General features: G+C 47.5%; 1 protein-coding gene across 7 annotated transcripts in view; it reads left to right on the top strand.

The window, feature by feature from the left end:
- The window catches only part of hip1 (huntingtin interacting protein 1), a 47,179-nt gene that overhangs the window by 14,056 nt on the left and 14,950 nt on the right, over nucleotides 1-18,173 (top strand). For 3 of the 7 annotated variants that reach the window (XM_023819435.2, XM_023819434.2, XM_023819438.2), the window contains 14 exons: nucleotides 2,955-3,018; nucleotides 3,161-3,303; nucleotides 3,455-3,511; nucleotides 5,471-5,551; nucleotides 5,731-5,807; nucleotides 6,300-6,361; nucleotides 7,826-7,966; nucleotides 9,197-9,254; nucleotides 9,460-9,535; nucleotides 9,681-9,824; nucleotides 9,940-10,052; nucleotides 10,238-10,310; nucleotides 12,553-12,736; nucleotides 15,310-15,398. In XM_023819435.2, coding sequence (XP_023675203.2) covers nucleotides 2,955-3,018; nucleotides 3,161-3,303; nucleotides 3,455-3,511; nucleotides 5,471-5,551; nucleotides 5,731-5,807; nucleotides 6,300-6,361; nucleotides 7,826-7,966; nucleotides 9,197-9,254; nucleotides 9,460-9,535; nucleotides 9,681-9,824; nucleotides 9,940-10,052; nucleotides 10,238-10,310; nucleotides 12,553-12,736; nucleotides 15,310-15,398 — 1,362 coding nt within the window. Of the gene's footprint in view, nucleotides 1-2,954; nucleotides 3,020-3,160; nucleotides 3,304-3,454; nucleotides 3,512-5,470; nucleotides 5,552-5,730; nucleotides 5,808-6,299; nucleotides 6,362-7,825; nucleotides 7,967-9,196; nucleotides 9,255-9,459; nucleotides 9,536-9,680; nucleotides 9,825-9,939; nucleotides 10,053-10,237; nucleotides 10,311-12,552; nucleotides 12,737-15,309; nucleotides 15,399-18,173 lie in introns of all 7 variants that reach the window. The other 4 variants (XM_023819436.2, XM_072702036.1, XM_072702035.1 and 1 more) reach the window with 2 other exon arrangements.

Raw genomic sequence — 18,173 nt, 5'->3', positions numbered from 1 at the left:
TATTTTACCCCATGTCCTCAGTGATTGGCATGTCCCCCCCAGTTCTGTCGTCTGCAAGTGGGGGAGGTTTCTGGCATTAATTTAATGAATCGGTGCATTGTTGTCAGGAGTAAAAGTCATCTAAAGCTTACCAGCCAAACTCTGATGCATAAAATGTTATCCAAACAGTTTGGTGTCATAGTAAAAGTACCAAACAAAACAAGAAAAAGTGGATTTCAGTGTGTGGTCATTTTGGATTCAGATAGGCCAATCGCTTATATATAATTCAACAGCTCTTGTGAACGGATTAAATTCAGGGTATTAGTTGTAAGGTTTTGTGGCCTTCTTGAAGTTACAGATGTTGGAAACTGCACTCATGTCTTGCAGAAGGATATGGGCTTATCTGACCTTGTCACATTGGACATATGGATTTTTCCATCACTAAGAGGCGTGATCAGCACCACCTCTCATCAGTGTGGCTGATCTTGTTTAATGAGCATCCTGTCCCCCCCCCCCGGTCGTCAGGGTATTGGTCTGTTTCACCAGTGGTCCAGCACTGCCGGTTCCATACAGAGAAGCCATACCCAGACTAAGTATCTGCTGTATGTCTCACTCCACGGTCCATGGACAGCAGACACTGTCAGTCTACCATCTGTCGTCTGGTTCACTCCTGACAACGCCTCTCATTTTTGTTAGATTTGTTCAGGTGGTTCTTACTTTCGTTGACCACACCCCCTCATTGGTGTATTGACCAAGATTGGTGTGTGGGGGCAGGTGGCCGGCCATTGACTTTTTATCTTACTGACACGTTGTAGGTGCCTCCTGGGGGGTCTCTATGATATGCTAGCTGGTGTAGATATTATACAAATTTAATATCTGTAATGAACTTCCAACAAGCCTTTTCTTTGAAATATAGTAGCTTTCATGTTTGCTGTAAAACTAAATATGTGATTGCTTAATTTTGTTCATGTTTATTTTATTTGTCCATAAGTTAAGTGTCACAGTCTCTCTCTATGATTTCTGTTAATATAGAGTTGAATTGGAGCATTCAACTGAAATGTCTGTTTTGAGTAAGCAGATGTGAGTCTTTGATAGCTGATGGTTGAGCGCCTAAATTTAAGTACTTCTAGGCCACTGACTATGAAGAATTTCTCTTTTTACTGCTAATAGCCTAGGTACTGCAAGGCCTAAATCTTATCCGCAAAGGGCCGGTGTGCATGCAGGTTTTTGGGATGACCTTTAGGTCAGCTGTTCAAACCCAGGTGTGAGGACTTTTCAGCCAATCAGTCCTCTAATTAGTATTAGGGAGTTGCAGTGAAAACCCGCAAACACAGAGGCCCTTTGCGGATAACATTGCCCACCCCTGGCCTAAATTATATGATTCAGCAAGGTCTATAATTTAAGTGCATATTGGCTGAAACCCTGCAAACAGTCTTATTTCATTTGTTTTATTAGCAGACTTTTTCAAAGCAATGTACAATTGAGGATCAGAGAGCAGGGTCGGGCAGTGTTCCTGGATTAAGGCGCTCTGCCAGCCATGAGATTTGAACTGGCAACCTTCCGATCACCAGCTCGAGTCCTAACCTTTAGAAGCACAAACACCAGGAAGGACAATTTCTCTCACAATACCTAATGACAGTCAGTGCACCCTAAGCAGGTGCTTTATAGCGTAACACGCCTTTTCTGTTTATCAGGACATAGCAGCGTTCATTCAAAGGATTATGGGAAATAGTATTAGCCACTGGGCATTCTCCAAATTACGTGTGAATTAGGGCCAGATTAGACGCAGCAGAAGCTAAATTTTGGATGACTAAATTAATTTATGACAAGCACTTAGCATCCTTATTAATTCAACTTGCTGATTCATTCCGTAATAAAAATTGTGAACTGAAATGACTACCGGGGCAGTTGCAGTTCCCATCTTATTTTCAGGGAAAGCCCCTATTCTTGTTGCTTCTTAAAAGGAAATGTACGTGCTTGATCTATTGCCCCGACCCAAAATTTACCACATGATATGGAGCCTCATGGGGGGGGGGGGGCGGCCTCCCATCCAATACTGAGGAGATCGATGCGGGCTGCCGCCTGTGTGGCATGGCAGTTGATGTCTAGAGGGGGAGTGGAGAGGAAAGGAGAGGAGAGGAGAGGAGAGGAGAGGAAAGGAAAGGAGAGGAAAGGAGAGGAAAGGAGAGGAGAGGTCGAGGGAGTAGAGCCAGGATCAGGCAGGGCCCTGAGTAGCCATGAGGAAATGGGCCCTCAAAAGAGCACAGGACCCCCAGCGTGAGCAGTGACCCTCCCCAATGCCGCAACTCAAAGGCCTCACACCCCCCCTCATCTCTCCATCTCCATCTGCCACATTAAAGCCTCTCTTTTATCACCTTCAGCTGAAATCGGATAAGGGGGGCATGTGAGCCAGCTGCACTGACAACATGAAAAGCTTTATTTAGGTTCCCCTTTTTTTCCCGTTTTTCCTGAATATTGAGCCCCAGACTCAGAGTTGTCTCATCATGTTGCCTCCTTCCCCACAGAAGACAAGCAGAACGTACAGTCCTTTTAACATTAGTTTTGTCCCTGATACAGTTGTCAGCACACTGTATCAACCACATCCCCCCGTCCCATAATTGGAAGCCCAATTAGCCAGGGGATAGGAGGGAGGATTGGGACGTAACTGTGGGGATTCACGTGTCCATCACAAGGTGGAGGCTGTAGGTTAGTGTACAGACAGTGGTGACAGAGCACCCCCTGTGGTCACCGTAGGCACATCCAAACGTGGCCCTTGCTCTAATAGATGCTGTCAAGCCAAGGGACTCTGTCCAGCTTAGTCCCCCCCCCCCACCACACACACACACAGAGTGCGGGGAGCCCCCCCCCTCCCACTGCCTGTCACAATCACCAGCTGACACCGGGATTCCAGCTATAGGACTCTACCATCCAATTATTTTCACGTCACCCTGACTTCCTTTCTTCCTCCTCAACAGGCCGTGAGCATCAATAAGGCCATCAACACGCAGGAGGTTGCCGTGAAGGAGAAACATGCCAGGAATATCCTTTTTACGTCTACGGCAGATGAGGATACCGCAGACACGCATGTTGTGTGTGCGTCTATTAGTCGATGTAGAGCGCCCAGTACTCTCTGGCTGTCTTTCCCACTCCCCTTTCTCCTTAACTGCTCCCCCCCCTCCACCGTGCATTCTGGGCACACACCACGAAAAGGGCGCCCACACCTTCTGGGCCGCGGTCAACCGGCTGCCCCTGTCCAGCAATGCCGTGCTCTGCTGGAAGTTCTGCCACGTCTTCCACAAGCTGCTGCGGGACGGGCATCCCAACGTGAGTGTGCCCGGCTCACACCTCGCTCGCTCACTCATTTCACACTGAACGAAACAAACGAAGCGACAGTTAGGCGGAGAGAAAACAAAGCGGACGCCTGTCCCTGGTTAGTGTGATGCCTCACGTGTGCCGTGTCTGTGTTTGTATCCAGGTAATAAAGGACTCCATGAGGAACAAAGCAGACCTGTGCGACATGAGCAGGATGTGGGTAAGAACCAAGATGTGGTGGTCAGGGGGTGAGGGCAAGCCCCCGTATCGAGCGGCAGCTCAGCGGACAATAATCACCCGACTCTGGCTCCCCCATTAGGTAGTATATAATGATGAGGTCCTGCAACAGGATGCTGCCGGTGTGGAGCGAATAGCCAACCCTGCTGTAATGGCACTGTAGCGTCTCATGTATTAGTGATGGTACCAGTCTAGCGTGGCAGATTGAGCACTGGCTGCTGACCGTCACCATGAACACGATACCTACCCGTGAAAGGCTTGTTATACACCCACGCATGTGCATGTGTGTGTGCACACACGTGTGGCTATTCTCTGCCCTGTGACTGTGTTCTTCAAAAGTGCAAAACAGCAAAGAGAGCAGTGTAAATAATGAAAGGAGTATATTGATTGTCTCCTGTATCTGTGTGTCTCGGTGTGTATCTCCTGTATCTGTGTGTCTCGGTGTGTATCTCCTGTATCTGTGTGTCTCGGTGTGTATCTCCTGTATCTGTGTGTCTCGGTGTGTATCTCCTGTATCTGTGTGTCTCGGTGTGTATCTCCTGTATCTGTGTGTCTCGGTGTGTATCTCCTGTATCTGTGTGTCTCGGTGTGTATCTCCTGTGATTGTCTCCTGTATTTATATGTCTGTCTGTGTGTCTTCTTTGTCTCCTCTGTCTGTGCATCTCTGCATGTATCTCCTTTGATTATCTCTTGTATTTGTGTGTCTCTTCGTATATCTTCTGCACCTGTCCCCTGTGTGTGTATGTCCTGTGTATGTAGCTTGTGTGTGTCCCCTCCCTGTGAGCCCCCGTGTGACAGCAGTCCCCTGCTGTGTCTGAGCGTCCTGCGCCGGGAGCAGGCTCTCTCTGGCCGCTCGATTTGTCCTGTGGGATGCCTAGCAGAATAAGGAAGACTGAGAAGCAAAATGAGCCTAGCTAGAATCTCTGACTGTAATATTTTCCCTCTTGTGACCAGTGTAGTTTTTAATCGGGTTTTTCACCTCTGCGTGTCCCTTCTATTGAGCCTATGATGGTCTGTTCGAGGTTGGCAGGATGAAACTATGACTGAAAAATGAAAGCCAGGTTTACCTTTTCCCCCCTTCCTTTTTTTTCCAGTCAAAGCCGTGTCATTCCTAGCATTAACAATCCTGCCTTTGTCTTAGCGCTGGCTGGGCCGCACGCAGGCCCCGTGTTCCAGGATGCCAGATGCACATTATTGAAGCTGAGTGTCTCGTTTGGGCTGCAATAGTCACGCTGCGCTAGACACACATTTTTCTGCAAGGCTGCCGTGCACTCGACGGCAAGGCTTATGCACGTAATCAAGTCCGCAGTCGAATGACTTGTGTTTATCGTATGTTTCATTTGGAGATGGTTCTGCTTTATTGATTGGTAGATGTGTCACCAAATTGGGGGGGGGGGGGGTGGCTCTGAGGTTTTTCCTGGATGGGAATAGGCTGACCCTAAGCTTTGAGCCATGCTGGATACGTAAGATAAATTTTGTGACAATTTTAACTGAAGGGAAAACCTCACCTTAGGCCTTGTAATAGATATCAGGATTTGAAACCTTCCTTCCTGATTTATTCACGCTAAAAATCATCGGTTGATTTTTTTGCTTCAATGGAAAGTGGGATCGGCTAGGCGTGATTGGCTGCACATGGTAATCCCACCCACCTCAGAGGCTTGCATAATTGCCGCAAGGATGAGGGTCCCCTGTCAGGTCGTTCCTGTTAGCTTAGCCTTTGTTCATGCTGGTGACCATGTTTCAGATTGAGAATGACTCGTTGCAGTTGTTTCTCAGCGTTGTAGCTCCATGTTATGACAGGCAGCTCTTTTCCCCCACGCTAGTCCCCCGCTGGCTTCTGTCGAGCCTCAAGCTCCGCCTCTGCAGAACTGAATCTCACCTTTCTTGGCACTTTAAGATGGAGGCTGACTGGTCCGTTTCTCTCTCTCTGCACCTCCTGCAGGGACACCTGAGCGAAGGTTATGGCAAGCTATGCAGCATCTACCTCAAACTGCTCATTACTAAAATGGAGTTTCACGTCAAGGTGAGCGATTTGACTTAGGACCGCGCCTCCTTCCTGGCACATCCCCCTGAGACCTCGGCTTGGCTGCTTTTACCGTACCTGGGCCGTCAAGCTTTCAGCTGTGTAGAATAAACATGTGAGCGGCGCTGTTAAACCAAGCGGATCCCCCTTAGCTAACGGTCTGTCACAACTGTGCCCAGAATCCCCGTTTCCCCGGCAACCTGCAGATGACAGACAAGCAGCTCGAGGAAGCAGGAGAGAACGATGTCAACAACTTGTGAGTGTGGCTGGCTTTTCCCCCTTGGATAAGCGACTCCTACGGCAGCAGAACGCAGAGGCCAGGCCCAGAACACTGTGATTATGGAAGAAACCGCACAATCTCGCCTTTGTCTTACCATTTGCTGGGCTTTGTTTTATTTTATTTTAACTGTGACAAATGCATGAAAAGAACCTGAAGGCCTTACATTAAGAATGACAAAAAAACAGAAGTATAGCAGTACTTAGTCTAGTGCTTAGACAGAACACCCTAATTTCAGTTAATGGATAATTTCTTTGCAAGAGGAGCTGGCAGGATGTGCTTTGTTTATACAGGACGATACAGAACAATAACATAGAATTACGAATTAACACATTGATTTGGAATGTCAGCCATTACAAAACGGGGTCTTTTATTTACAAAGACCGTAAACACTTCACTGTAGTACCTGCAGTAGCAGGGTTTGCCACTAAAATTTCTCTCCCTGTCCTACACATCTGCCCTGGTGTGTAGCTTCCAGATTACAGTAGAGATGTTTGACTACCTGGAGTGTGAGCTGACCCTCTTCCTGGGAGGTAAGGCCTGTTTTATATACCATTCCAGTCAAAAGTCTGGACACACCTGCTTGTAATGCATTTGTTATTTACCTTATAGTAAAGAGGCTCAAGGCAGTGAGGTGACACATAATACATATTGTGACGACCAAGTGTTCAGCATCTCAACCTTTTCTCAAATGACTCTACAAAACAGCCCCCTTTAGCTTTGACAGTACCACAGACTCTTGGCATTCTCTGAGCCAGCTTCCAGATGTAGCCACCTGGAATGCTTCTCCAACAGTCCCTCTAAGGGTTGCTCCTCTATGTGCTATATGTGGGCATGTCCACTCCACCCTTCTGTCCCTCCACCAGCAGTTAGCCTCACTCTCCTTATGAAAAAAATACCCAGAAGGCCATGCATGAACCTGGCATGGCACAGGGCTCAGGAAGCCACACCTTTGTTTGGAGCGAGAAGAGTCTCCTGGGACCTGGCTTCTAAGCCAGGCGTGGTGGGAGTGGGCACCGCACTGCTGGGGAGACAGGGGGTGGGAGGGAGAGATTGGGTTGGCGGGGGCGCTGAGTGCAGCCCAGTCTGCAGCTTCGACTCACACTTCCCCTCCATTCAACCACAGTTCCTGCACAGCCTCATGGGTAATGTTCCCGCCTCAGTCCTATGGGTGCTTAGATCACCCCACCCCTCGTCTCAGTCCCCACGCAGTGAGGTCATGCTCTGTGTACGCCGAGCTAGCAAGCACCTGCCCTCCAATGGGAGCTGTCAGGCGACGGAGCGCTGGGCGTGTTCCACTGCGGCGGCTTGATCTGATTGGCCCGATCGTACTTCGTTGTGCTTTCATATAAAACAAAGAGAGGAACTGGTAGCTAGAAGTGAAAAATAAATCTGTACCCCAGTTTGATTTAGCATCTCTGGGTGGATCAAAAGTTCAGTGTTTTCAGCAGAATGTACACAATGTGGCAGTGTTTGTTATTTGGATCGTAATGAGTATTTGAAACGTTCTGCCAGGAGTAGGTGACATTTCTGGTAATAGCCAACATTTTCTGCTCCAACATACCTAATTATTATAAGTCAGAGACCAATAAGTGAATGTAGCAATTGTAAAATTTTGATACTAAATCTTTGGTTTATGAGAACTAGATGGAATGAGTCTGGGGGATGTTTCACGAAGCAGGGTTTCTTTGCTTAGTTGCATAACTTTTCACATTTGAGGTAGTCTGGGCTAAATGTAGGTGAATGAACATAAAGACCATTTTGCCCAGACAACCTTAAATCCAACAGGTTATCCAGCTAAGCAAGAAATCCTGCTTTGTGGCACACCCCCCTAATTGTGTATTGAAGGGCATATTTTAAGAACCTTTTTTGCCTGTTGGGCCAGAGCTGGCCCCGCCTCCTTGTTCAGCCTGGTTGTGAAGGCCAATGAGACTCTCTCATATCTGCCACCTGTTTGGCTGTCCATTAAGTGTGTGCCCCGCCTCCTCCCCTTCCAGTTTTCAGCTCGCTGGACATGTCGCGCTCCGTATCGGTGACGGCGGCGGGACAGTGTCGCCTAGCTCCCCTCATTCAGGTGATCCTGGATTGCAGCCACCTGTATGACTACACCGTCAAGCTGCTCTTCAAGCTGCATTCCTGTGAGTCTCCTGGTGGGGGCGGTGGTGAGGGGGGGGGTGGGTTTCCCTCACTTTAATAATCATGGGTTCCTCAAAGCTCCCCAGTAGCCACGACTACGGGCACCCCTGTGTATTTCTATCAGAATAAACAGCTGCTGTCAGAATTTAGCACTGGTGCACAAGCACCTTCATTGCAGACCTTTAATTATGTTAAGAGCTCAGCTGGTCTCTCAGCAATCTCATTTACAAGCTGGAGATGCTGAGAATATTCAGGCATTCCTGATAAGCAGTCTCTGAAGCAATTACCAAATGGAGTGATACTTATATTACATTAAACTAAGTATAAATGTGCATAGGTGAACACTCTCTAAATGCAGGTCTTTAAATTACATGACATGTACCCTATATGGACAAAAGTATTAGGACATACCTCTTAATAATTGAATTTAGATCCATTGACACAGGTGTAAAAAATGAAGCACCTAAACATGCAGTGAGGGTTACAAACATTTGTGAAAGAAGCTTCAGTGAGTTCATGAAAGTTCTTCCTTGCTGGATATTCCATGGTTAACCGCGAGTGGTATTATTGTAAAGTGGAAGTATTTAGGAACAACCGAAACTCAGCCATAAAGCGGCAGGCCGCGTAAAGTAACAGAGCGAGGTCACCAAGTAAAACCAATAGCCAATGCTCTGTTGACTTACTAACTGTAGAGTTCCAAACTTCCTCTGGCATTAACCTGAACTGTGTGCAGGGAGTGTCATGGAGTGGGCTTCCATGGCCGAGTCATATCACCAAGGGCAATGCCAAGCGTTGGGTGGAGCTCTGTAAGACGCCACCACTGGACTCTGGAGCAGTGGAAACGTATTCTGTGCAGTGACGAATCAAAATGGAGGTCATAAAAGCTCCTGTAGATTTAACAGCCAGGTGTCCCAATACTTTTGTCCATATAGTGTATGTATATATTGGGTTAAATATGGCCCCGTGACTCTGACCAGGATAAATGGTTGATGGATGGATGGATAGAGTATGCTGAGAGTATTAATTTGCTGGGAATGTATTCATTTAAAATGTTTTGTAAGAATACTGTCTTTATAATACGTTATTCATATGGTATTCGGAAATCTTGGGCATTCTGATTGTACAGTATTCTATTGTACAAGACTTGATTTGCGTCTATATGCATACAGAAAATGGCTGATATTGAGGTCCACTCAAGGTCTGTTCATCTATCCGTCTGTCTGCCTCCACAGGCCTTCCAGCAGACACACTCCAGGGCCACCGGGATCGCTTCCTAGAGCAGTTCAAGAAGTATGTCCTCTTGGGGGACCCGTAGAACATGGGTTCTGGGGGGGCAGCACTGCTGTCTGCGTGCCTGCCAGGTCACCAGCGTGGGCCCGTCTCTTCTGTCCCTGTGCCCAGTACCTTTACAGCCCACGCTGGTTTTCAGCTCGTATCCATATCCACCTCATGCTTCTCTCTGGAGTGAAGATGCTGTCCTTTCCTCTCCCTCCAGGCTAAAGAGTCTGTTCTACCGCTCCAGTAACCTGCAGTATTTCAAGAGGTTGATTCAGATTCCGCAGTTGTCAGAGGTAACGTGTAGTGGCCTCCTCCCAGTTCTGTCCCACCCCCCCTGCCAAGCACCAGTATCTGAGTGGGCTTTGGAGCACCACAAAGGAAGCCCTTCTCTCTGGTGCCAGTGCTCATCAGGCCTTCTCTCTCGCTGGCGGTCCGTAGAACCCGCCCAATTTCCTGCGTGCCTCGGCACTTTCGGAGCACATCAGCCCGGTGGTGGTGATTCCGCTGGAGGCCTCGTCACCCGAGAGTGAGCACGTCGTGGAGACAGAGGAGCTGGTCGACACGGACGTCCCGGTCCAGACGGTGAGCCCGCCTTGGCCAGCGCTGATCACATTCATAGGCATAATTTCGCAGTATTTAAGGTGGACCTGTGCTGTCATGGAGCTTCTGAGAATTTTAAGGTTGACCAAAAGTTAAGCTGTCACTGTCTAAACAGAGCACCGAGAGCAGATTTGATGATGTCTTTGGGACCTCCTCCTCCTCGGACCCATTCAATTTCAACAGCCAGAATGGCATGTATAAAGATGACAGGTATGGAGCCGCTCAGCTGCGTTTCAGTCAGGGGATTCAACGGGGATTACCTCCAGTGTGATAAAAAATAAAGTATATCCTAAATACCTAGTGATGCTCTAATGCCCTCTTTACGGTACGTCCGTGTGGTAGCTGATGGATGGATAGATGTGGGCTGACAGTTGTGTCCCTGCGGCCTTTCTCAGGGACTGCCTGATCGGGCAGCTCACACGGGAGCTACACGCCCTCAAGGAGGAGCTGGAGTCCTTCAAAATGGAGGTGAGGAGAGGCATACTCATTCAGCAAGCGCATGTAGCTGATAAGGCAGGATGCAGAGCTGGGCCTCGGGCCATTGGCCTCAGCTGAAAGCTGATTGGCCCCCAGAGTGTCCCCTCCCCTGTCACTCACTGATTCAAAACATATAATTGGCTAATGTTAACGCTGGCCCCTCTGTATGAATTATGGGCCCTCTCATGTCCCCAACATTAGGGGCGCTTTTCCACCAGACCAAGTACTTTTTGCTTTTCCGTTGACTTCCGGTGGAGTTCCAGTACCAAAAGTGCCAAACCAACCGGGGTACTTCTTTGGTACTTTGGGGTGGGACTTGACACGCTTTCTTTGTAGATTTGGTTATGCAGAGAGATCTGGTTAGAAGGACAGATACAGCAAATCGATCAGGGTGGCATGACAAGAAATGAAAAAAGCATTATGTTTAATATACTAGGGTGTGTTTGAATATAGTAGGATCCTAGTGATGTGATTTTGTTGTATATACTGGGAAACACTGGACTGAAGAACAGCTACAACCTGCAGGTCTACTACTAAAAGTATAGTACCTGGTGCAGTGTAAGGAGCACCCCAAGTAAATCCTACAATCCCCCCTGACTGTTTATAACTGTACATATTTTAATATGATTTGTGTATTGAGAGTTATTCAGTTTTGGGTTAATTAGAGACTAATGGTTATTGACAATAACAAGGTACATGTTCAAGACTCAGAAAGAGCCTTACGGTTCCACTGAGAGGTATCAGAGTGGCTCTGAATGTGCAAATGAGTGATGCAGTTAAACTGCTCTGTGTGCATCGCTTTGGATTAAACCGCCTTTTAGGAAGACGATAATGTGAAGTGATTTGTGCAAAAGCATGCTGTTGTCAAGCAGCGAGCAGCATCTCTGACCAGGCTGTCTGCCACCAGCCTTTGCTAACATTTTAATAGTCTGGCCAGTGTATTCAGACACCACACAAGCAACAAGATTACAGCTCCACCACTCCATATGTTTTCAGCTATACTTTTTAAATTTGAATTTGTAACCATATATGTGCTTTTTTTTTTTTTTTTGCATGAAAGTCTGCACTTCTGAGAATAACCAGGAGGTACATTGCCCGGGTGTGGATAACGGCGTCCCAAACATAGATAGATGGATTGGTGAATTAAATTAGTCATTAAAATATGATGTCCTAACACTGCTTGATAGACAGTACTCCAGTGTCCATTGTGACACTGAAGAATGGCCCCCAGGAATAGAAGGAAAATATTTCCTGTTTTCATCCAGCATTTATTGTGATATTCAGCGTAGATTTGTCGCGTTTTGCAGTACTTTCATGGGAAATCAGAATTTCGAATCAGCTGTGGTTTTAATGTAATGTTCCCCCCCCACACACACACTGGATTAGTATCCCCCCGCTTCCCTTCAGAGCTCTTCCCTCTCGGCCGTGTGTCCTTCCAGCTCATTCCAAAGATGTTTTCACCCGATTTGGCTGAGCTCTTGAATGTTGTTTTTCTCGGACCAGGTATTTACTGCCTCTGCTTGTGCCTCAGAGCAGCCTCAGGCAGGGAGTCGTCATCACAGTAGTGCTTGGAGGTGGGCATCAGCTGCCTGCTCACCATTAACAGCTTTTGGTGCCGTGACCTGTGGTTTAAGCACAGCATATGGTGGCCTGTGACCCCCACCTCTCCTGAGTTTCACTGTCGCTATTACTCACGGATCTAGATGGCCTTTTCCATCCAGTCTCCGCTGTAGGATTTACAGGAGCAATTCTGGCATTAAATTAGGTCGAAGAAGGTTCCACTGCAGGTTGTAGCTGTCCGTTAGTCCAGTGTTTCCCAATCCGGTTCTTGGGGACCCACAGTCAATCCATGTTTTTGCTCCCTCTCAGCTCCCTGCCAGAAAGTCCACATTGTTGCTCCCGAGAAGCTGGGAGGGAGCAAAAACATGGACTGTCTGTAGGTCCCCGAGGGCTAGATTGAGAAACACTGCTTTAGTCCATTTGAGGCACTCCATCTTGGATTCCAGAAATCTCATCATTTTCTTCTTATGTGCGGTTGTCTGAGTAGCTGTGCAAAGGTACCGGGTTCGTTTTTTTGTCAGGAATTTCTTCTTAGTGTCCTCTTTCAGAGCATCAGCTGTTTCAGCTGTAACTGTAACTGAGCCTCTGGTTGTCCTGGCGGGACCCGCAATCATCTCTACTGCACGATTAACGTTCATTCCCCCCCCCCCCCCCGCTCCTAATGCCTTCCCAGAGCTCCCGGCTGTGCCAGTCCCTACGGAGCCGCGTGAGCGAGCTGGAGGCAGAGCTGGCCGAGCAGAGCCACCTAAGGCAGCAGGCGCTGGGGGAGGGCGAGTTCCTGAGGGCCGAGCTGGAGGACCTGCGGCGGGTGAAGGAGGACACGGAGAAGGAGCAGCGCAGCCTGACCGAGATCGAGAGTGAGGCACCGGACCCTGCTCATGGCAGGAGGCGGGGTTAACCGCGAACTGTCAGTCATCTGGCTTAAACCAGAGCTGAAAAAGCAAATAGCAGGAATTGGGTGAACTAGGCAGTGATGGAAAACACTTGATAATATCTGCTACTGTGAGCTTTGAAGCCTCAGATTTCCTATCAATAGATCACACCTCGTTTTCCAAACCCCTGCTGATGCAAATTACTTGACACCAGAGACTTTGCATCAAGCTGGAAGATAACACTGAATCTTGGCGATGGTCTATTCTGTTACAAACCGCAGCAAAATCGTCCCAGAAGACGAGAATGAGTTTTAATTGAGCGGTCCACTGGCCGATTTTTAAAAGCTGTGACATACAGCTAATGAAAAGGCTTAGGGATGTCATTTATTTTTCTGCAGCACACTCATTTAAAAGACAACCTCAGCAGCGTAAGCTGTTTATGGTCTATTTTAACAAACACTACAATACACTGGAGTATTACTGGCGTATCCTGTATGGGGGAGAAGGGCTGGGGGCTCTTTGGGGTTTCAGTAAGAAGTGTAGAGCTATAGTGGAAGCCAGCCAAGCAGATACAAGCTATAGTTAGGAAAATACGGGAATATAAACTTTTCAAAGACTTAAATAAACAGATAATGAATGCATCCCAGGGTAAGCTCTTTGCTGCGTCGCCACTTTCGATCCTGTAGCCGAATCACTTTGCCCCATACTCCCCCCCCACGTCTCCACTGTCACATGCAGTTTCCTGATAGTGACAGAACAAAGGAATCCAACTTGGTTCAGTCCTACTGCCGTCTGGCACCTCAGTTTAAGGGCAGCACTTCCTGCTGTTGGCGCTGCTCTGAGGGCCCCTCCCTGACTGGCAAGGCCTGGGGCCCCCCGCCACGCTGCCCCCCTCGCCAGTCTCTGCCGTCTCGTCCAAAACCACCAATCTAAAACGGTTCCACCTGTCACTCGCACTGTCTGTTTCTTCTCTGTTAATTTGAATTTAATTTGAAGTCAGTACTGGAGTTAAAGTTCCCGCCTGAAGGAACATGATATTTAAAACGCATGACATGACAGTAAATCAGTGCATATAGAAAATGATTGATGGTTTCTCTGCCCGTGTTGCCTGAAGCAGTCGTCTCCCCACTCATCTTACGTTGTGTACATTATGGCAGAGCTTACCGCGTTGCTTCTCAACCCGCTCCACAGCGACCTGCAGATGGTCCATGTTCTTGTTCCCTCCTAGCCTCCAGTAGCAAAAATATGAACTGTCTGGTTGGGAACTGAGAGGGAGCAAAAATGTGGACTGGATAGCGGTCCCCAAGGACTGGATTGGGAAACACTGGTCTAGCAATCACGGAGAGCTCCTCTGACCACACCATGTGTGCTTTCGATGATCGGCTAGAGTAGTGTTTCGAAATCCGTTCCTTGGGGACCTACAGTCGGTCCATCTCTGGCAGGGAGCTCGGTGGGAGCAAAAACATGGACTAACTATGGGTCCTCCAGGACTGGATTGGAAAGGACTGGTGTAGGGCCTTGCAAGCAGTAGTTAGCAGCTCGTTTTCACAGCACGAATAACGACAGGGACCTGCTCCGAGGCTCGGTTTAGGCGCTGCGCCGTGGCTGGGGGCTTGGGAACCTCCTCCTGCCGTCTGGTGTCCCCGCAGACAGCACACGGAGGATGCCGGTGTCAGCTGTGATTGTCCCTAACTCTGGCACCGAGTGAATATCAAAGTCTTTCACGCTTGTATCACCTGGCCCGATGCCCGGCCCGGCTCCGAGTGGCAATGAAGCCTGTTATTTAATTTAGAAAAATATATATTTTAAATGTCTTTTGCCAGATTCTAATTTCAGAGGGGCCCTCGTTTTACTCACCGAGGTGACGTATGGCTTGGTGAGCAGCACAAGGGCTGCTGGTTTGAATTTCATCGGTGCATGGAGTTTGCATGTCCTCTACAGTATATGTTTAAACAGTCCGGTAGTTAGATTGTAGTTAGTGATTGTGTATATGCCCTTCCAGCTCCTTGTAGGAAGTAAAAATGTGCACTGTCTGGCAGGGAGCTGAGAGAGAGCAAAAACATGCACTGTCTGGCAGGGAGCTGAGAGAGAGCAAAAACATGCACTGTCTGGCAGGGAGCTGAGAGAGAGCAAAAACATGCACTGTCTGGCAGGGAGTTGAGAGAGAGCAAAAACATGCACTGTCTGGCAGGGAGTTGAGAGAGAGCAAAAACATGCACTGTCTGGCAGGGAGTTGAGAGAGAGCAAAAACATGCACTGTCTGGGGGTCTCCAAGGGCCAGATTGGGAAATACTGGTCTAGGATATTCCTGTGTTCGGACAGACCTCCATACCTCCATGACAGTGTACTGGATGGATGGATGGATGGATGGAACACTAACTGACTGCAATCCTGAAAAAAGAACATGTAAAAAGATTCCAGCAGAGGGGACTGAAATCTCTTATACTGGCAACAAAAGCATCATGCGCAGCATTTATTACAAAGGGTCACCAGTAGGGGGCGGTCCTCCTTACAAAGCCAGACTGTCCACCTGACAACAGGTCATGCTTGTCTTGCAGGAAAAGCACAGGCAAATGAGCAGCGCTACACCAAGCTGAAGGAGAAATACACGGCCCTGGTGCAGAGTCACGCTGACCTGCTGAGGAAGGTAGGGCAGCCGCCCCGGAGTTCCCCTCTGTCCGAGTCGCTGGCACTGTAGCTTTGTCGCTTTGCACTAAACCTTTTAAACAGCGCCCCCTACTTTTCAGCACAGTAGCACTAAACTTAAACAGCGTCCCCTCGTTTTTATTTTTGATTCAGTGGAATATGAAATTGGCTTACCTAATCCTGATCTTTTGGGAGCTTTTGAACCTTTTAATTACTATAAACAATATTTGAGTTATGTCATAAATAGCTATGATAAATAATAATTAAGATTATATATGCATACCGTGGGCCTCCATATCCTTATACTGATACAGATTTAAAGGAACAAAGAACTCTGATAATCAGTAATAGCAGGTTATGTAATGATGTACGGTCAAAAATGAAACAGTGTGGTCCATTTTAACAAACTAAAACAGGAGAAACTCTCAAGGCACGTCCAAAAATGCATACTTGTTTGATGTAGTAGGTGAAGTATAGTATGCAAAGTGAGCAGTATGGATGGGACAGTAGGCAAACATTACATCAGTGACATACTACAATTCGTGAAATTCTGAAGAATGCAACCAATGGATGCTACGCTATCCCACAAGGCCACTGGAGCTGTGTCAAGGTGGCAGAGGAAGTGCTGTCTGTACAGATTTCAGTAGAAAACAATCCCCAGTACATTGATTGGAATATGTATTTTTTTATTGGTAGTATTTAATTATCTTGGGGGTCAAGCTACATTACTGGAAAACATCCAGGTCAGGTAATAGGCAAGATGCCCAAATGCATGCATGCCGTTCTCATGCATACATACATATGAACTACATTAATGGTTGAGTAGTAGGCTTCTAATGAGATTCAATATGTACTGTATAAGTATGCAATTTCGGGTACACCCTCATTCTTAATGTAATAATAAACATCCCACCTTATAATGTTAAAACAATAATGTGAACTCTCACAATGTTGCATTCTCAAACAACTATATTTAAAGTACATTGTTATAATAAACCAAAACATCTTACTAATAAAAAAAAAAATCCTTGCCTTTTGAGTGGTACAATACAATATTTCCTTTTCCAGTCAACCACTAATAACTCTTTTGTATTGTGTATGACTTTTGGTATGATATAAAAAAATTTAGCCTGACCCTTTTAGGATTTTGGTCACTCCATAATTGTGTACTTTGTTTGCATTGTTCCTTAAATCAACCTCACCCCCCATCCCCATCCATTTACGAACCATAGACATGAATGCCTTTTGTTTTTTACTCTTTTGACACCCATGTTTGGAATAGTAAGGGAGTTGGTGTTTTGATGAAATTCATGTCAGATGCCAGTTGTGCGTCATGCACATCCAGCCACTGCAAATCAAACTCAGGAAAGAAAATTCCCTTGGGTCTTTACCATAAATACTTACACAATCATTCTCTCCCAGCTTAGTCCTAGATTGAACCATAACACTTGCCAATAATCCCAGACCATGAGTGTTAAGTTGTAGTACAGGAAGTATATCTTCCCAGAGTTTTCCTCAGTGAGAGAGCTTGTTTTTTTGAATGGGGCGCGCACTGCGCATGCCGCGTTTGTTCTGTAACCAGCTTTAGCCTATTAAGGTAGGGTTGGAACAAAAACATTCATTCGCCAGGAACAGAATTGAGAACCACTGGATTAAAGACACATTATCAGTGTTCATCTCCAGTGTATTACTGCAACAATAATATCACCTGATGGTACTGGGCCAACCTATATATTGGTTGAGCCCTAACTTGCACTGATCTTCCTCTTGCACTTAGCCATCCATGTTCTAAGCACTCATACTGCCGAGGGTCACATGAGGTCCTGGAGCCTATCCCAGGTCTAACGCAGACTTCCCTCAGCATCTCAAACCCTACCCAAGGCTAACGTAGGCTAACACTAACCCCTCAGCATCACAAACCCTACCCAAGGCTAACGTAGGCTAACACTAACCCCTCAACATCTCAAACCCTACCCAAGGCTAACGCAGGCTAACACTAACCCCTCAGCATCACAAACCCTACCCAAGGCTAACGCAGGCTAACACTAACCCCTCAGCATCACAAACCCTACCCAAGGCTAACGCAGGCTAACACTAACCCCTCAGCATCACAAACCCTACCCAAGGCTAACGCAGGCTAACACTAACCCCTCAGCATCACAAACCCTACCCAAGGCTAACGCAGGCTAACACTAACCCCTCAGCATCACAAACCCTACCCAAGGCTAACGCAGGCTAACACTAACCCCTCAGCATCACAAACCCTACCCAAGGCTAACGCAGGCTAACACTAACCCCTCAGCATCACAAACCCTACCCAAGGCTAACGCAGGCTAACACTAACCCCTCAGCATCACAAACCCTACCCAAGGCTAACGCAGGCTAACACTAACCCCTCAGCATCACAAACCCTACCCAAGGCTAACGCAGGCTAACACTAACCCCTCAGCATCACAAACCCTACCCAAGGCTAACGCAGGCTAACACTAACCCCTCAGCATCACAAACCCTACCCAAAGCTAACGTAGGCTAACACTAACCCCTCAGCATCACAAACCCTACCCAAGGCTAACGCAGGCTAACACTAACCCCTCAGCATCACAAACCCTACCCAAGGCTAACGCAGGCTAACACTAACCCCTCAACATCACAAACCCTACCCAAGGCTAACGCAGGCTAACACTAACCCCTCAGCATCACAAACCCTACCCAAGGCTAACGTAGGCTGACACTAACCCCTCAGCATCACAAACCCTACCCAAGGCTAACGCAGGCT

This window comes from Paramormyrops kingsleyae, chromosome 18 (genome assembly GCF_048594095.1).
Source record: "Paramormyrops kingsleyae isolate MSU_618 chromosome 18, PKINGS_0.4, whole genome shotgun sequence".
NCBI lineage: Eukaryota > Metazoa > Chordata > Actinopteri > Osteoglossiformes > Mormyridae > Paramormyrops > Paramormyrops kingsleyae.
Note: the sequence above shows the minus strand (reverse complement) of the source record. Positions and strands in the feature narration are given on the sequence as shown.